Source organism: Protopterus annectens, chromosome 12.part0, assembly GCF_019279795.1.
Source record: "Protopterus annectens isolate FY-2018-M chromosome 12.part0, PAN1.0, whole genome shotgun sequence".
Classification (NCBI taxonomy): domain Eukaryota; kingdom Metazoa; phylum Chordata; order Ceratodontiformes; family Protopteridae; genus Protopterus; species Protopterus annectens.
This window is the reverse complement of record NC_056746.1, coordinates 1131232904-1131252598: the sequence shown is the minus strand read 5'-3', so window position 1 is coordinate 1131252598 and position 19695 is coordinate 1131232904. Positions and strand designations below refer to the sequence as shown.

At 40.4% G+C, this 19695-nt stretch overlaps 1 protein-coding gene across 1 annotated transcript in view; it reads left to right on the top strand.

Moving 5' to 3' along the window:
• The window catches only part of LOC122816264 (arf-GAP with SH3 domain, ANK repeat and PH domain-containing protein 2-like), a 1594524-nt gene that overhangs the window by 573954 nt on the left and 1000875 nt on the right, over positions 1–19695 (top strand). The window contains exon 4 of the mRNA XM_044089001.1: positions 13527–13601. Coding sequence (XP_043944936.1) covers positions 13527–13601 — 75 coding nt within the window. The remainder of the gene's footprint in view (positions 1–13526; positions 13602–19695) is intronic.

Here is a 19695-nt window from a genome sequence, read left to right as displayed (position 1 = left end):
GTTAAACACTGGAGAGTTTTTATGAAGATTACTCATTGTGCCCTTAGAGAAAATGTTTTTAATGGCATTGTGGTGGGAAAGATTAAATTTTAAAATGGAAATGAATTGTTAATTGGATGATTTAAAAAGGTATTTAAGGAGTTTAGTTAGAGTACACAGTTATCTGATGAAGTCTTGTGGGCAAGACGAAAGCACTTATCACTGTATTATTAATTGGTTTTATTCGATTAAAGTTAACTTTCCACTGCATGCTGGATTTTTTCACATTATTTATTTTGGTGATTGATTCACTGAATTGCTTCCTATGGCCTTACAAATGCTTGTATTCAGTTAACTGCCTCATAAGTGCAAACAACTGTATATATTGGAGCAAACATGAATGCAACTGTTAGGAAATATCATTTCATGGTCAGGTCTATACTAAAAGCTGCCATCTCAAGGAACAAAAATGTTTGTTTACTCCTGTGAAAAATTATAAGACCGATAATGGTATATCCAGTTTTGCAGTGTTTTCTTTGGCCAGTGAAACAGATAAAGTACATAGGTACAGAAATATTCTTAAAAGATAAACAGCTAGAAGAATAATTCCTACAAGAAAAGACTAGTCACATTAAAGCTTTGTTCTGTCTACTGTTTTTCATTCTGTTGTAGATTAAAAAATGAGACATAATATATGCCTTCAAAATTTCAAAAGATTAAATGTTAAAATGCATATTAGGAACTGAATTTGAGTCATTTTATTGTGACATGGAACAGAAAGCGTACCATATTTGGAAGGATACAATACATCTGTTAAAAGGGATTATTTTCATATTAGAATTGCCAGGGTCTGGAGTAAGACACCGATTAAAACTAGGCTGCCTAACAAACTTAGGAGCGTTTAAAACATAAAACAGTTAAAAGGAGCACTTTAGAAGGAAACACCACACTGCTGAGTGTAATTTTTTGGGGTGTGCACTTTATTTCCCGTTTTTCTCTTCTATTGGTGTTTAAAACATCTTTAATTAGGTGTTAATGGTGACCAAAGGTTCATTCAAACTAGGCTCTCTAACAAACTTAGGAGTGGTTAAAACGTCTTTAATCAGGTGTTGCGGTGACAAAAGGATTTAAAACTTGAACTGGTAGAGAGGGACTCCCTGATGGCCCAGTGCTGACATGTGAGGCTTAATAATTACTGCTTCATGGGCCATACATTTTATTGTGCAAATAAACTAAATTGCAGTCTGACATAAAGATATAACCAGAAATGTAAACTTGCTAAATGTCCTGTGCATTGTAAACAACTATAAGCCAAGATCTTTTTTTTTTTAATTAATTTATTTTATTTTTTTTTTTGGTGGGGTGGGGGTGAGGATCCAGAGATTGAGGTGGAGCATGAAAACACCTTTCAGAAGAGCAAAAAATAAAGTATGAGATTTATGGATTTATGAAAAAGATAATGTGGTGAAATGCAAAGCAACACTATATCCTTTGGATGAGATGTTAAACTAAGTTCCCATCTACCGGAGTTGATGGTAGCTTAGGTGGGAGTTAGATCCCATGGCACTTGTGAAAAAAAAAAAGCAGAACTTTTAAAATGTGTGCTTCAGTCAGACAAAATGGCCATCACTTACCTAGCGTTCAGCAATTACACTTCTAAAATTTGTCCACGTCATCTTACAGATTCGTCAGTTTCAACCATTCCACACCAAACTGCTTTTGAAGAGAAGCAGAAAAATCTCCACAGTGTTCTGGCCGGATTTCCCACGGTCTGTAAGTACCACCATGGGTGGTCCCTAAATGAGAGGCTTGGTGCAGTCAACACAATCAACAAAATTAAATAAATAAAAGCTAAAATGAATATTTGCTTGTTAAACCATGAAATGTGCAGTACGTTAATATATAGGTTGTGCATTTTGATTCACCGCAGAATCTGTATTAATACGGCTAATGGTATTTTTATCATATGAATACATGGGAATTTTAAGCTTTTAAAAGTAAATTTCATTCCTATTTAGTGTGCTCATGGGTTTGTGGCAAGTAGTTGAATCTGGCTTGCCAGAATCTCAGGTTGATGAGGATTATTTTGTGCCGTACATGAACAGTTCAACTACTGCTTTTGTTTTTATGTTTTACTGTGGTAAGACTGGGGTATCATTTTTAGATATACTGCTGACATTCTGTTCATTAAGATGAAGTCTTATTGCTTCAAATATCTTCAGAAAATTAACTTTTATGAATAACTAAATACACAGTACCAGTAATTATTCTGAGTGTGAAAACTAATATAGTTAAGAAACAGTTTGAGTTAATGTGCTTGTTGTTGCAGGTAATGAATTTGAAAAGAAACTTTGGGGGAGAGATTGGCAATTATTTTTGAAGCACGGTTATTAGGAAAGTTTTGTGGGAAACACTGCTAACAGGTCAATTACATGTTAGCATATTTTATGATGTCCTTCAAGGATGCATCTGCAGTCCTAACAAATGGGTTGTCCTGCCTCAGGCAGCCCTTCGGTCGGCCGGATTCCAAAGTCTGGGTCTGGCCTCGGCTGATGTCGCACTTCACCCGACGTGATAGCTGCTGTTAATTGGGTATAAAGGCATCAGCCGATACCATTTTCCTCAGTCTTTCTTGCCGCGTGGTGCCCGAAGCAGAAGCTGTTCGCAAGTGCCGGTCGGTCAGAACCAGAGATTGCTACTACCGAAGACTTCTAAAAAGCTAAGTACCCCGTTGGGGACTCTTTCTTGCCTCAGCCGATGTCAGAAAAAGTGAATAACTGTTTAACTTGTGGGAAACAAATACCTCATAAAGATTTCCACTCTTACTGCCTACCTTGTTTAGGCCCAGACCACGACGTAGCAGCTCGTCTAGCCTGTGCTTCCTTCAACCGACGGACACTTAGACGTCGGTCGGAGTTTGCAGAGGAGTTTTTCGGCTCCGCTTTTACTTACACCATGCTGTCGGAGACTCCGACTTCACAATTAGCTAAAAAGTGTAAGGAAAAGGACCGACACTCGCGGTCCGCGGTTTCGGCCAAAACCGCGGTTAAGCCAACTGCGAGTGTCTCTGTTTCGGCTGAAACAGAGTCCTCGGTTCTTCCTTCGGCCGAGAGTATGCCTCCTACAACCGAGGCCTCATCCGGCATGGCTGAATCTGCTACTGAAATTCCACCTGCTCTTACAGGTTCTCAGGATTTATCAGATACTATCCCTTTAGATATATCTACTCCTGCACGTGGAGCTGCTAGGCCCCCTGCATCCATGTCAATTAAGGCTTTTTCCAGGGCTAAAACAGCTAAATCAACAAAGACCGTGCCTGCTAAAACCCCCTCTCACAGGCCTAGCTCTAGTACTCAAATGCTTAGTCTAGTAGAGGATCTCATTTCTTTGATCAGGGGATCCCAGCCTCACCCTGACAGGGCCTCTCACCCCCCTCCAGAGAAGAGGCCTAGAGCAGAGCCCCCTGAGCCAGTTTCTACAGATTACTCCTCTGATGATTCAGAAAATACAAATCCTCCAGAAGGCCCTTATTCTCCATATGAGGACTCTGATGCAGAAGACTCCATTCCTTCTGCCTCTCCTCCTGAGGAATTTTCTTTTGGGGAAACCTTGCATGCTATGAGAGAACAATTTCAGTGGCAGGGCCAGGATTTTTCAGACTCTAGGAAAAGGCTTAGGACCTTTTTACATTTGCCACAGCATAGGCCTTTAGCCATTCCTCCAGTACTTACAGTTGTGGATGATGCATTTAATGATGCTTGTACTGCTCCTGACTCTCTTCCTCCGGCCCCTGCTAAGCCCGACAGATACTACAGGGTTCCGGACACACATTATCACTTGTATAAGGCTCCTATTGCAGATCCTGAAACTATTTCATAGGGCCCCAAAGCTGTAGCAGCTGCCTCTGCCAAAAACCCCCTCCCCTCTGAGAGAGAATCTAGGACATTAGAGAGATGGGGCAAAAAAGTTTATACTTCTGCTACTCTTTCGGCTAGGGCCTTAAACTGTCAATTCCACATGATTCAGTATCAGGAATTTATGTTAGATCAGCTAACTAAAAAACTGTCCTCGCCTGAACCTTTAGACCGTAAGTCCCTTCAGGAATTGGTACATAACACTCAGCAGGTCAGTAATCATTCCTTAAAATGCGGCTATGATGCACTGGAGGCTTCCTTTAGATCAGCTATGACTGGTACAGTGATCAGAAGGCATGCATGGTTAAAAGAGCAATCCTTACCAGACCATGTAAAGTCAAAGCTCCTAGATGCTCCCATGGAAAAACACAGTTTGCTTGGCTCCCCTGCACAGCAAGTGTTGAAGAAGGTGGAAGAAAAAGCGAAATCTGTCCAGAGAGTCAAGGATTTCTTACAGGTCCAGCCTCCGAGGTTTAGTAGGAACTGGCCTTCCAAGAATTGGTCCTTTCCAGACACCACCAGAGCACAGAGAGGCAGGAATAGGCGCCCAAGAGGCAGAGGTCAATCCAGAGGTGCCTACAGGGGACGTCAGTGGCAGTCTAACAACCAGAGAAGTACTGCCACAGATCCAGCCACTACCACTTCCACAGGACAATCACAGTGACTTGGCTCTGAAACCGCCTACCAGGGAACAACTAGAAGCACCCTTAGGCAGAAAGCTAGCCTTATTTTCAGTAAACTGGCATTACATTACAGGAGACAAATGGATTTTACAGACAATAGACAAAGGTTACAGGTTTCACTTCCATACTCTACCAAGGAAGAGAGGAATGCCAAACCTACCTCCAAACCAAAAAACAAACGCTCTAGAACAAATAGACCACTTACTAAGGATGAGAGCTATAGAAAAGGTACCATCTATGGAACAAGGACAAGGATTTTACTCCAGACTTTTCCTGGTACCAAGAAAGGAAAACCAATGGAGACCTATTCTCGACCTGTCCGCTCTGAACACATCTCATTGTTCCAAAATTCAAGATGCTGACCCTACAGCAACTTCTTCCCATGCTGGGCAAGGAGTCTTGGCTGGTAACTCTAGATCTCAAGGAGGCATACCTGCACGTCCCCATACGACCAAATTGCAGAAGATACCTCAGATTTCTTGCAAGATCAGAGCACTATCAATTCTCAACATTGCCTTTTGGCTTACCTACTGCGCCCAGAGTATTCACGAAATGCCTGGCATCAGTAATTGCTCATTGCAGGCTTCAGGGAATTCAAATTTATCCATACCTGGACGACTGCCTGTTACAAGCGGACAACAAAAACAAATTAACAAAAGATTTGAGAAAGGTTATTCACCTATTGCAAGCCCTGGGATACACAGTCAACATAAAAAAGTCAAGGCTGATACCATCCCAAAGGATAACTTTCTTGGGTGCAGAACTGGACACATCAAACCAAATGGCATTCCTCACAGCAGAAAAGCAGAAGCACCTACCACTCTATTTCATGGCATTAACAACGCAGAACCAGCTTACAGCAAGGAAAGTCCTGCAAGCCCTGGGTTACATGGCATCCTGCATAATATTGATTCCACATGCCAGACTACATATGAGGAAGTTGCAATGGTACCTAAGGAATTTATGGTCTCAGCACAAGCACAGCCTAGAAACCCAAATTCCAATAATTCCATGCCTGAAGCAAGAATTCCGGTGGTGGGCTCAGGCCTGTCAATTGAACAAAGGACTGCCCTTCCACAGCCCTCACCCAAGCCAGACTATCACCACGGACGCCTCAGACCTCGGTTGGGGGCACACATGGTGGACAAGTGCATACAAGGCTTATGGACTCAAGACCAGCTGAACCTACACATAAATCAAAAAGAGATGCTGGCAGTAAAGCAGGCAATTCAGACATTCAGACCGTTTCTTCAACAAGGTCATTTGCTGATAAGGACGGACAACACCACAGTTATGTGGTATATCAACAAACAGGGAGGCACACATTCATATCCTCTATGCCGGATGGCAGTGGACCTCTGGAATGTGGCCCTGAACCTCAACATTCATCTCCAGGCAATATTTGTGCCAGGAAAAGAAAATATACTAGCAGACATCTTAAGCAGAACTACCACGGATGCCCACGAATGGATGCTGCATCCAGACATCTTCAAATCCATTACAAGGAAATGGGGCCTACCAGAAATAGACCTATTCGCATCCCCACACAACCACCAATTGAAAAAATTCTGCACAAGGGCATACCACCCACTTGCTTGGAAGGTGGACTCCCTATCTTTCAGTTGGGAAAACCTGACAGCATATGCATTCCCACCTCTTCCTTTGATGCACAAAGTGCTACTGAAGATCAAAGAAGATCACCCAAGGATCATCCTGATAGCTCCAGACTGGCCGAGGCAGCATTGGTACCCGCTACTGAGGAGTATGTCTCGGGAACACGCATGGCCTCTACCCCTAGTTCCTTTGTTCCTTTACTGCTAACACAGAACAACTTCAAAATCCTGCATCCAAACTTGAAAACACTGCAGCTAGCTGCTTGGAACATTGCATAAGACAAAATAATCCAGATTTATCTCAAAGGGTTAAAGACATTATCTTGGAGGCTCGCAGACCCTCAACAAGAAAAACTTATTCAGCAAAATGGAAAAGATATCTCATTTGGAGTGCAGCAAAAGGAGAAAATGTATCACTGGCAAACATAGCTAGCATCCTGGAATATTTAGCAGAGCTTTTCCACAATGGCCTGTCCTACTCCTCCAGTAAGATTCGTGCATCAGCAATTTCAGCAGAATACAACATGGATCCTCCAGTCTTTTCTCATCCTCTACTCAGGCAGTTCCTGAGAGGAATTAAAAATGTAAAGCCACCAAGGAAGCCACCATTGCCTACATGGGACTTGAACTTTGTGTTAGAAAAGTTGACACTTCCCCCTTTTGAACCAACAGCAACAGCAGAATTACAGTACTTATCTTGGAAAACTGCTTTCCTACTTGCAATCACTTCAGCAAGAAGGGTTTCTGAATTACAGGCATTAATGGCAGTACAGCCCTTCCTTATCTTCCATCAGGATAGAGTGTCCATGAGAACTAATCCTACTTTTATGCCAAAGGTGGTCTCCAGGGTATCATTAAACCAAGCAATCCACCTACCTACATTCTTCCCCAACCCACAGAACAGGGGGGAAAGACTACTACATACCTTGAATGTGCATAGGCAATTGCGCTACTACCTGGACAGAACCAAGAACAATAGAAAAGCTGACCAGCTTCTGGTAGCATATGCAACAGGAATGGAAGGAAAAGCAATTTCAAAACAGACAATCTCAAAATGGATAGGAAATTGCATTAGATTTTGTTACTCTTATCATGGAAAGACAACTCCAGAAAACATCAGACCTCACTCCACAAGGGCTACAGCCACTACTACAGCTTTTTTACGAGGAGTGGCTACCAAAGACATTTTAGAGGCTGCTACTTGGAGCTCCGTGCATACATTTGCCAAGCATTATAATCTACCTTTATACTCCAGATCCCGAGCAGGTTTTGCCACTGCTGTTTTGCAAGGGATCTTAACTACACCATAATCTTCTTAGTACCTCCTCCCCCAGTTTGGCTATGGTATTCTACCCATTTGTTAGGACTGCAGATGCATCCTTGAAGGACATAGTACAGTTTTGTACCTACCATAAATGTAGATGTCCGAGAGGTATGCATCTGCAGTCAGGATTACCCACCCTCCTTCCCCTCTGTGGTACTCCTAGGGTATTTGCCCATCTTGTAGCTAGCTGGGGGAATCTATTATGGTGTATTTGTTTGTATATATGTATATACATGTTTATTTTTATTTGCTCTCTATTGTTTGGAAACATTTGCATTTATCCAAATTTAGCCTTCCTAGAGGGCACCTGGCATCTGGGGCAAGAAACACTGAGGAAAATGGCGTCGGCTGGTGCCTTTATACCCAATTAACAGCAGCTATGACGTCGGGTGAAGTGCGACATCAGCCGAGGCCAGACCCAGACTTTGGAATCCGGCCGACCGAAGGGCTGCCTGAGGCAGGACAACCCATTTGTTAGGACTGCAGATGCATACCTCTCTGACATCTACATTTATAGTAGGTACAAAACTGTACTTTCTTCCTGTGATGAGTTAGTGCACCATGAGAAATAACCCCAGAGCATCTACTGAAGGACATTGGTTTTTGCATGCCTTCTTGATGGTTTAATTTATAGATTTTATAAAGAGGTTAAGAATATTTAAAGACGGTTGGAAGGTGTTTTGGGACATCCCAATATTTTAAGCAAAATTGATGCATACTTTTTTTTTTTTTTTTTTAATTAAAAAATAGAAATATGTAAGGTTTGGGACATTTATACAAATGGCAATAAATCTTTGGTACTTAGTGCTTGGGCTTTCTGTATTACACATCTGTCAATGAAGACCCAGGAATTATTTTGGCATGTGATGGTACCACCATTAGAGAAAAAAAAACATTCTTAATTGTACTATGATGGGCAGGGTGTACATTGTCACATGTACCTCTTATGGCATTTTTTATGTGACTAAAATCACTAGGAAGATGCCACAGAGTTTGCAAATAATTTTATGCAAAATATGCTAAAATTATATTAATGTTTAAGTACGCTTGTATATGGCAGACATTTGTAAAACATTTCTGTTTTTTGTTCTAGACAGGATAGTGTTGGACTAGAGGGAGCACTTGAGTTTACTGGAAAGGAAAGCATTATTTTGGCATCTAAAAAAGAATGCTAGTTACCTCCCAGGTCTTAATATTAGAAGTATGTTACAACTTCGTGTTTACATCTTAAATGTATTACAGACTACTTGGACAGTATTTATTGTTCGGTATGTGTCATTGTTTTAATGGTTGTAACATATTTTTCTAGATTAGGTGTTTTTAATTATGGTTCATGCCTTTTTGCTGTTTGTACTAATTATGTAATATAATGTAATGCTAGATTTAAAAAATAGTGGGTTTCATTCAGCAGTTATTCTGATTAAGTATGAATATTGAGGTAAGTGGATAAAGGTGCTAAATCTGAGTTGGAAGTCTCCTGGAAACATTTGATGTTACGTAGTCCAATCTCGACTTCATTCTTACCCGTGGGTTACTCGGCCATACTCTAGCTCGAAGTCTTCAATTAGCTCATGGCTTAGAGGTATCCCATCGTGCAACAGGTCTATTCCCCATATCTCGTTTGCCGCTCGTTAAGCTCAGACATGGTCTCGCTTTTGGCCGTGGCTAAGTGTATTGTTTATAAAATTTTTATAAACTGTTGACTTGTTGCTCAAAAAAGCTATTTTCATAGCTCTGTGTGTGTGGTAGTGGTGTTTTACTGCCTGTATTTGTTTCTCTGGCTGTTTTTTGTGCCCTTGTCTAGCTTTTTGGGTATCCCGTTCGTTTTCCTTTCCCCACGGGCTAGGCCCGTTTAAGTTAGAGGACCTAATCCTCCCCATTGTTTCTGTGTGGTCTTTGGTTTGGTGCTCCATTCTGTTAGCGTTTAGTGTTGTGTCTGGCCTAGTGGTGCTTTCCTGCCTTTGTTTCCCCGGGCTAGGCCCGTTTAGGACCTAGTCCTCCCTGTTGTTTTCCTGCCAGTTTCTTGGCCATTTGAGTTAGAGGCTCTGTTTCCTGTTAGTTGGGTCTAGTGTGTGTACGTATTAATTTGTTCCTTTCAGCATGTCTAAGGAGCCTAAGGAACACAGGCCTTCGGGCTTTAAAAAGTATGTTGAATGCAGCAATAAAAATGTCTAACTGATGGGCACTCTGTGTGCGTGTACTGCTTGGGGGCCATTCACCTCCAAGAGTCCTGAACAATTGTTGCGGAAGAGATATTCCAGAGATGGGGTCAGCCTTGCTGCGATCTATTTGCCAGCCCCCTCAATGCCAAATGCAGCAACTACTTCACCCTTGTCCCCCTGGAGTGGGAGACAGCCAGGGATGCTTTGGCTCACGATTGGCCCTCCAGTCTTCTCTACGCCTTTCCACTGTTACTTCTGATATCAAAGGTCATTCAGAAAGCACAGTCTTTGGGGAGCAAATTCATCCTCATTGCCCTACACTGACCTAGTCAGATTTGGTTTCCCTTCCTTCATCCCTATCCAATGGACAAGCCCTGGATTCTGGACAACGTTCCAGATCTGCTGACACATATGTCAGGACAGTTCCATCTCTCCATCCAGACCCTCAGGTTGACAAGCTTGGCTGCTCCAGTTCCATCCTTAGTCAGGCTGCATGATTTTTCCCCGGAAGTGGTCCATATTCTGTCATCTTCCCAGAAGTCTTCTGCCAGGAAGATTTATTCCAGTAAGTGGAAGAGATTTTCTGTTTGGGCCCGTGAGAGAACTATTGATCCTTATACAGTCCCTATTTCAGCAATATTGGAATTTTTCTCAACTGTTTAGTCAGGGTTCAGCTGCGGCAACCATTAAAGTGCAATTGGCAGCAATTTCTACCTTTCACGTTGCTGATGACCCCAACCTTATGGCTCATAGGCTTTGTAGGGCTTTTATGAGAGGGACATTGTCTCCAGTCTTTGATCCAGTGAAGCCATGGGACCTCAAATTTTGTACTACAGAAGCTCACCTCAACTCCCTTTGAGCGCACAGCTACATGTGTCATTAAATTTTTGTCATGGAAGACAATATTCTTGTTAGCCATAACTTCAGCTAGGCGGGTCTCTGAACTCCAAGCATTATCGATTAGGCCACCTTATTTGGTGTTTCACAAAGATAGGGTCTCCTTAAGAACCAACCCTTCTTTTGTTCCAAAGGTTGCCTCTGTTGTCAATATCAACCAATCCATTGAGTTGCGTGTGTTTTTTTCCTGAATTCTCCAACAAGGCAGAATTTAAGTTTCATCAGCTGGATGTTCACAGACAATTGCGTTTCTATTTACATAGGACAAAAGATTTCAGGAAATCAGGTCAAATGTTTCTCTCGTTTTCAGACACTAGACTTGGGGTTCCGGTTTCTAAGGTAACCTTGTCTCGCTGGATCTCTGATTGCATCTCATTTAGGCTTCCAGTGGCAAAGAGTTACCCTTTAAAGTGAAGGCTCATTCTACACGATCTGTGGCTACTTCAACTGCGTTTCAGGCTAGGATGTCTATGGATGAGATTTGTGCTACAGCAACATGGGCTTTGCCCTCATACCTTTATTAGTCACTACAAATTAGATCTGGTCTCTAGAGGCAGATCTTCCTTTGGTTCCACAGTGCTCAAGAGTATTTTTCACTGAGCCACCCAAGATCAAGGTGCTAGGGACGCTGTCCCACAGGTAAGAATGAAGGTGAGATTGGACTACATAACATCAAGAAGTTACGTGCTCACCATAACGTTCAATGTATGTAGTCCATCTTGCCTTACATTTTTACTAACCCTCCCTCCTTCCCCCTCCTTGAGGACCTGGAGGTATTGTCTCTAGGTGTCAGTAGTCCTTTCTGTTGGGGTTGTTGTTCTTCTCAGTGTGTATGTGTGTGAGCTTGCAGCAAACAAGATCTGGGGAATAGACCTGTTGCACAATGGGATACCTCTTAGCCACGAGCCTGTTGAAGACTTTGAGCTAGATTATGGCCGAGTCAGAGCTGAGATGGAGCTGAGATTCGGCTCCGAACCCACGGGTAAGAATATAAGGCGACATGGACTACATACATCAAACTTTATGGTGAGTACCTAACTTCTTGTTTCCTTGACTACCAAAACAAATTGAGAAAGCATAGGTAACTGGAGCTACACCTTCCAAATGTGAAATACAGTAGCTGAATATACTGAAAAAGTAGCACATCTTTTCAGAAATGATGAAAACAATTAGCACATTGTAAACATTGTATTATGCAGTGGAAAGCACACCCGCACCCCCTAGTTGAACAGCAGAGGAGGAAAGTTACCTTCCCTAAGGTACTGCTATATCTCTGTATCTGTATGATGTGCACAGGAAATGAATTAAAGGAAGTCACAAGGGGATTTTTTTTTCTTAAGCTGAGATGAGAATCCTTGGACTTTTGTTTGGGAAGCAAACTGGAAAGAAGAGTTGGATTACATAGAATGTTGTGAAAATACATTTTTCAAATTTGGAGGAGAAAGGTAATATTGACCAAGGATATTTTATCTTTAATGGCATTTGTCGGAGCTATATTTCTTTTTACACAAAAATGCAATTTGAAATTACAAAATACTTACTTTTCGAGATGTAGGAGAAAAGATTAAAACCTGTCAGGACATGTATTGATTTAGTATGTAAAAGGATGTGTTTTCTAGATTAATAATCCTGATCTCTAATAAACTTTTTGGAAGGCTGAACTTGGCAAGAACAAAGGAGTATTTCCTAGATGGATAAACTTTTAAAAAAAAAATATAGCAGGAATGGCAATCTGAGAACTGACGATAGAAAATGTGATACAGATGTTTTCATGCTCGTAATATAGAAAAAGTTTGGACCAAAGGGATTTCACGTAATTCTGACATGAGTAATGGGTATTGCCAAATTCTGGGAATATTTGTGTAAGTTATGGGACTATAAAAGTACACTAGAAAGATACTGTTTTACAAATATTAAATGAAAAATGTGTCCCTTTGTACCTCCAAGATGTATAGTAGTTGCCGTCTGTTGTAAAGCTTGGGAGTGAAGGATAACTTTAAATGTGAAACAGAGGTAGAAAGCATTTTAACATATAAGTGAAGAACATTATTATTTTGAATGTAGCTGAATACAGTTGTAATGGGAAATAGTGTTGCTTAGAAAATGAGTTTGCTAATTTTTATATGAAACGTTATTCTAGAGAATTGGATAAAAGTTTGAGTATTAACTAAAAATTCATGGAACTGTAATTCTTCAGTAATAAAATAGACTATTAGATCTGTTTTAACTGTTTTACATTTTAGAGTAAAGCACACTTGGTTGGGAATAAATTAGTCGTAATTGCGCAATCATGTCCTGACCCACTGAAAAACATTGGATACAAAAATATAACATTTTTGCTTGCTTATACTCTCCTTGCAGCCCTGCTTCTCCAATTGTATGACTGAGATTGTTAGCATACCAGTTTTTTTGTGGCTCTGTTTAAGTGACTGTGCTGTAAATATTTTAGACTTTAAAATGAAAAAAAGATGTATTTCACTGACACATGACGTGGGATTTTTAGCATTTATTTGAAGCTTTGTCAGCTCAGGTAAGCTGGAAATTTAGTTAAACCTCTTATCCAGATAGTGGTACTGTAAGAGATCAGCATCTTCTTATTCCTACTGTAGTATGTTACCCATATGCTTACTGTAGTCTGTTACCCATGTTGAAGTATGAATCTATCTGCAGCGGGGATAGAACACACAGATGCTTAATTTTGAAAGCATCAAATGTAAATTATTTCTGTTTCTGGATTGAGATATTATATTTCATGTTGTGTTTGATGGTATAATTTTAGCAATGTGATTTGTTGTGTAGATTATGAAACTAATGCTGCGTTGACATACAGTGCTCATGAATCAAGTAATGGAATACTTTATCATTTAGTTACCAGAGATATCCCAAAGTAATGCCACAATTTACTTTGTTTTCCTTTACAAATGTTTACAGACTACCTTATTCTTCTTTTACAGCTACAGAATATGTGTTCTAATATCAACTACTTCCTGGGTTCACTGGTGAAGGGAGATTTGAAGGAGATTAAAGGGGTGAGTTACTTTGGTTGTAAGTTATAATTTAAAGGAGAAGTAGTAACACAATGGACTGTCCTACAGCCAGTGGAAGTTTATTTTAAATGAGGTAAAGCTTCAGGAATCAGCAGGGCTAGAAATGGTTCCATGGCGTTGCACATTATGAACAGTTATACCTTATGATCCCTTCAATGAATAGTCTGTGTTTCACTTCATCTAGTTTTTTTTTCATTCTAAAACTAATAACTATATAGAAGTAACTTCAATGTACCTCAGAACTGCTTTGTAATAATTCCTTCACTTTCAGCTTCAGTTTAACTTCGCAAGCACACCATGAATTTGAGTAATTCAGCAAATATTTTTGTCTAACACTTCTCCCCAGATCTCACCCCTTGTATTTATCTCTCTCTGTCTCTCTCCCTCTCCTTTCTGTTTGACAGATAAATGTAGTGAAGCTTTCATATCCCATTTTAGAGGTGCATGGAATTAGCTGAATGTGGGGAAACTTGATGATTAAGGGTATTTTTTTGTGAAAAGGCTACCAATTCTAGTTGTAAACCTCGGGACTTTTTTTTTTAGCTTTCCTCAGATGATGACTCAGAAAATGTGTACTTCTACTTTCATTTTCATGTGTGATCTAATATCATAAATATTGGACTGTAACTCAACAGGATTCTTTAATCTTCTATGTGTTTTCTGTTTTCAAGAAATGTATCATAGAAGTGCTGAGCTGGTAACATTTTTCTGCCTGTTTCCTATTCTAACTACAAATAAACTAACTGCTATGAAATCTGTACTGCTGTATATATTTACCTTGTGGCTGCAAAGGTATACACTTTTGATGACAAAATTGCTTAGAGGACTGAATAAGTTAAATATCAACACCACTGCTCACCAATGTGATGTGACCAACAGGAACTATGAGCCTTGGATCTGCTCTATTGCCCACAAATAATCTAAAGTTTAACGATCTTGAGGAATAAGTCTGTTAAGTCGCACCATTGGTGCCAAACCAATTAAAGTTTAAATAAGATGCACAAACATGAATAAGTGAACAACTGGCTAAATGCAGCTTGGCTGTGAGAGCATTCTGGGAGTATGCTGTGTTGCCATGGTATGGGCTTAATACCTTCCACACTCAAGAAGAGGCTTCAAGCTGAATACCCCAATGAGTTGAGTCTTTGGGCTAGCTCCCCTAACTCCTTTCTCGTCAATATTTCTGGGTTTCAGTACTTTCCTGTACTTACTTGCCCACAGTAAATGTGCTTAATTCTTTATATTCTCTAGTCTCTCACACACACACACGTTAATTTTTATGGAATTTCGGTAATATTTTGTGACATTACACCCTTCTATTCTGGCCGAAGGTAGTAGATTACTTGACTGGGAAATTGCTAGGTGCTCTTCAGCACACAGTAATAATCCAAATAATTATAACCACCAATGGTAGTTTGTTGCAGAGCACTTTGGCAAGTTAGAAGTGGGTTCCAGCAGTTTGTCACCAATTAAAATAGCTCCGTGACAACAAATAAGTAAATAGGCAATCGTCTACAATAAGTGAATAAACAGAAGTACTCAGTGCGCAGACAAATTGTAAACTTGCACAATAAAAACAGAAAATATTCACTTTGATGCAAATATTTTGTAGGCAGGCAAGCCCTGTGTGTACAAGTAAGCCTTTTCCTAGCTGGCTTTTCACTAAAGACTAACTGAGCCTTAAGTTACAGTAACTGAATTTCCAGGAGGCCTCACAAACCGAGATACAGGTATAGGCAAGAAACTCGCAAATCTGTATGTTACAAGCTGTAGGATAGTTCTTTACTTTGACTCAGATTAATTTGCTTTGTTTATATCTTTCTCATATAGAAACCGTAGATGCAGTTAAGCAGATTTTCACATTTAATGGCTAAGGAGTTTTCCTATAGGTTAGCTAGGTATCTCTATAAAGAATTTTGTAATTGCACTTTTTCAGATTTTAGCTTCCTGCAAGGAGTAGTCACAGATCTTGTTCATTGATTCATAGGACAGAGCAAGAACATATTCTGCTTTACATGGTTGCTTTATATTTCACATTTTATGAATAATTGCTGCATTTCACAGCAGAAAATAGTTACAAACATTATGTACTTAATACATTGCACATTAAAAGGTTACACATTTATGTAATATATTTTATGCCACTGAAAAACACACTTTGCAAATTCAGTCACATATTTTAGTTTACCTGCAGCAGGTTGTATAATGTAGCTCACAATTTGTTAGTCTGACTTGGAAAAGAATGACAGATTTATTCTCAGACATCACATGTATTTATTTTTAGTAGTGCTAATTTATTCTTGATATATTTAGTTATTCTACAGAAAAGTAATGCAATTATTCTGGTGGTTCTTTCAAATAACATTGGTAAGTTTATTTCAAAGCATGTTTAGCATAATTGCAAATTTCTCACCTCCAGTATTGATTGTTTGATATTCTCAATTATTGTTTAGAAAAGAAATGAAGTCGCCCCACCCTGAAGTCAAGCCCCACCCATCCCATCCAATCATAGTAATTGATTGCCGATAATATACAATTCTTCGATAGTGAGGTCATTTCCATTTTTCACTGAGTACTTTGAGTTTACAGAACTTTAAAATCAGTTTGCAGTCTGATGTAGTGATATTTCTGTAGTACATTCAAATGATATTCAGCCGGGTACCTGGAATGATCTCTGGTTTCTGTCTTATTTTACATGAACATAGTGATCTTGCAGATATGGTTCTTGGGAAGAGTGTTGTATCCTCTGCACAGCTTTGTGACTTTTGAGGCAGTGTTATGCCTTTGTTACACAGCTTTGAATATCTATGACACTTAACAGATAATTTCATATATAGTTTGACTGTTTCGTAGGAGAGCATCTTTTAAGCCCAGTATGGATGCCTTTTTTATCAATTTAATTTTCATTTATGTATGTATGAATTTTTTTTTTTTAACAAATAGGATTGTTTTGCTGTTCAGTGTCTTTTGTGACCTGCCTTTCACTGTTCTGGTCAGCACTGCGCTACAGTTGTAAGGACACAGCACCAGTCGACCAGTAGTAGTAGTACATGTCGGCTGATATGCAGACCAGTGATGATACAGAAGCATTTTCACTTTTTGCCAAATGTTTTCAGGGATTTAATAATCATGCTGTTTATGCTAGTACAGTCATACTTCCATTGTATGTTTAAATCAAAGGTATGCAGGAACACTGTCTGATTTTTTGTACAGGTGCTATACTCACAAGTTTAAAAAAAAATCATTCTCTTGATGTGTTACTCTATACCTGTCAAGTGCATCTTTATTTTTTTCTCAGAATACTGCCATAAAAATACAAGGAGAGAGAGCAATTATTGCAGCCTATTTATAACTACTGCAACTGTGGAAATCATAGGATATCTCCTTTACTACTGCATAATGTTTAGACAGAGCGTTATGTCTTGCCTGCTTCTTATGTACTTAGACACATTTTCTGATAATATTTTTTAATTAGAATTATTTCTTGTAATTTGCCTGTTTACATAGTAAGAAATCATGCAATATTTTTTTTACAGTAGGATTTCATTATTTCTTTAAATAACCAATTTTAGAAAAGTGTGTATCAGCAGCTTATGTCTGTGGGGCAGAAAACTAACTTTCACTGTGACACAGATGACTGAAGTAGTAGCACCTTAGATGGGGAAAGATCTTTGGGTGGGAATGAAGGTGGGAGTATCAGAGTCTCTGCCAGCAAACCCAGCTGAGGGGAGGGAGGAAGCAAGTGGCTCCCAGCCAATGGGATTTGTTGCTGCAAAGTTAAAGTGGGATCACACTATGCCCAGTTATGATCAGTAGACCTTGGAGGTGTGGGCATGACCACCCGAGCTATTGATAGTAGACCTTGTGGCGAGCATGCTTGGGAGTGTGCACACTTCCCCAGTAGAAAGACATAGGTGGCTTTACAGTGATACAACTGCTTATATCACAAAAACCCTTCATGGTTTTCTTGTATGATGGTTGTGCCGTAAGTAGCTGTCACCTGATCAGGGAACTAATCATTTGCAGTAACTCTCTCCCCAGAGGTAGCAAGTTGACAGTGGAGCCTCCAAACCAATAGAAATTGAATGGGTGGCCAGGGCAGTGGCTTTAGTAGTTGGCAGATGCTCGAGATGAATTAAAAAAAATCAGCAGCAGAGACTTTTTTATCGTAACACATTTTTTCAAGGTGCTGAGGAAAACACAAAGGGAGTACAGACAGAAGTTTAAAAAAAAAAAAAAAAGAGTCCATTCACACAGCTACATCTTTGAAGTAACGTACACCAATGAAGAGTAAAGAGAAAACAATATTCTTTACAGGACATCATAACTGCTTAACTTTCTCCTGGTAACATTGTTTGAATCTGTTATTTATGACATTTCAACTGTCTGTGTGGTATGAACCCATGGCAGGGCTAGCCAGCGAGCTGTCTGAACACTGGCTCTAATGATTCTCACTGTTGAAGTGACACCCCAACCCCATGTACAAAATATGGGGAAAAAGGGGTTGTGAGTGGATGGATTTTTTTTTAACCAATAGAATTTCAGAGTGAGGCTTTTCTTATTGAGCACTGTTTTACTAAAACAGATGTATATTAGATTGCAATTGGCCTTGGGCTGCAAAATGCTACATAAGGGGAAAAGTCATTGGGCAGGATTCACGAAGGCTTGCACGGAGTCTAAGAGTAGTGCAAGACTCCATTGCAGCCTTCGCCATCCAGGAACAGCCCAAAGTCCGTGTAAGAGACCAGCTAAAACGTCTCTTACACGGAGTGGGCGTGGATAAGCTAATCACCTCACTTGCAGCCGAATAGCATGCAAATGAGGTTGATTAGCGATCCAGGAAGCCCAAAACAGCCCGTGTAAGAGCTGTTTTAGCTGCAGAAATGTACTCAGTTGACAACTGAGTACGTTTCTGCAAAAACCACAATGGAGCCATGTCGGCTCCAAATAAAGGGTGCATATGTGTCAGGCAGCATGCCAATGGCCAAATATGTGGCCATTGGCAAGGTAACCTGATGCAAAAGTAATAAACCCAGCGCAACCCCGCGCAAATGGGGTGCACTGCATAATACATGAAAACGAAGGTTATAAACCCACAAATGTGGGTTTTATGCAATACATGGATTTACAATGCAGGGACCAGCAGACCAAAAACAACATGGCCACCGTTTAGTGGTTGCTAAGGGGGGAAGCTGAGTGTAAGACATGTAACTAAGCATTAGTAGGCAGTCTGATGCAAATGAGTGTTAGGATACTGAATTCCACTGTCACATAGCAAATGAGCACATTCTGAGTAGTGTAAGAGTTACAGAAGGGGGAGGAACAGAGTAGGAGATAGGTGACATCACAGGGGGGAATGGCAGAAAGAAATGCAGTTCATTGGAGGTCAAAGTTACATGACAGATGTCAGACACATATCATGGAAAGAGGAGTGCCACAACATAAGCATGGAAAAGTCAAGAAATGGAAGGTGTACACTGTTGCCTACACCAAAGTTTCTTGCTGGGCATGCATGCACACGTGTGCGCGCCATGAAGCGTGAGTAAGACGGTATGCGCGCGTGTAAGGCAGTCTGAGCAGGTTGGAGCGTGTTGGCAGACGTTTAACACTGTTTGCGCGGGTATGCGCGCGTGTAGGGCAGACTGAGCATGTAGGAGCCTGTTGGCAGACTTGTAACACTGTTTGCGCGGGTGTGTGCGCGTTTTAACCCGAATAAGCAGATTCTGAACCGTGTAAGCATGTGTGCGCGCGTGTAAGCCACTGTGAGCGCGTTTCTGCTGGTATGCACATTGCTCCCCCCTGAGGAAACAGAAAGGAAAAAGGAAGCAACAGAATTAGTAGGAAGCTAGCAGGGAATACTACTGGAGCTAGCAGGTGAAAACAATTACAAGCAGGCAATTACACAGGCAGAATAGTAGCTCAGCCCAACACTTAATCTGCAAACAGCAGTGCAAGATGTTTCTCTCAAGAGACACTGCAAGAGAGGAGTAAGCTATTAGAAGTGAAAACTGAAAAAGCTGAACTCAGAGCAGAAATGTTAGGGGCTGCCAGAGCTGTCATAATGAGAAATAGGCGA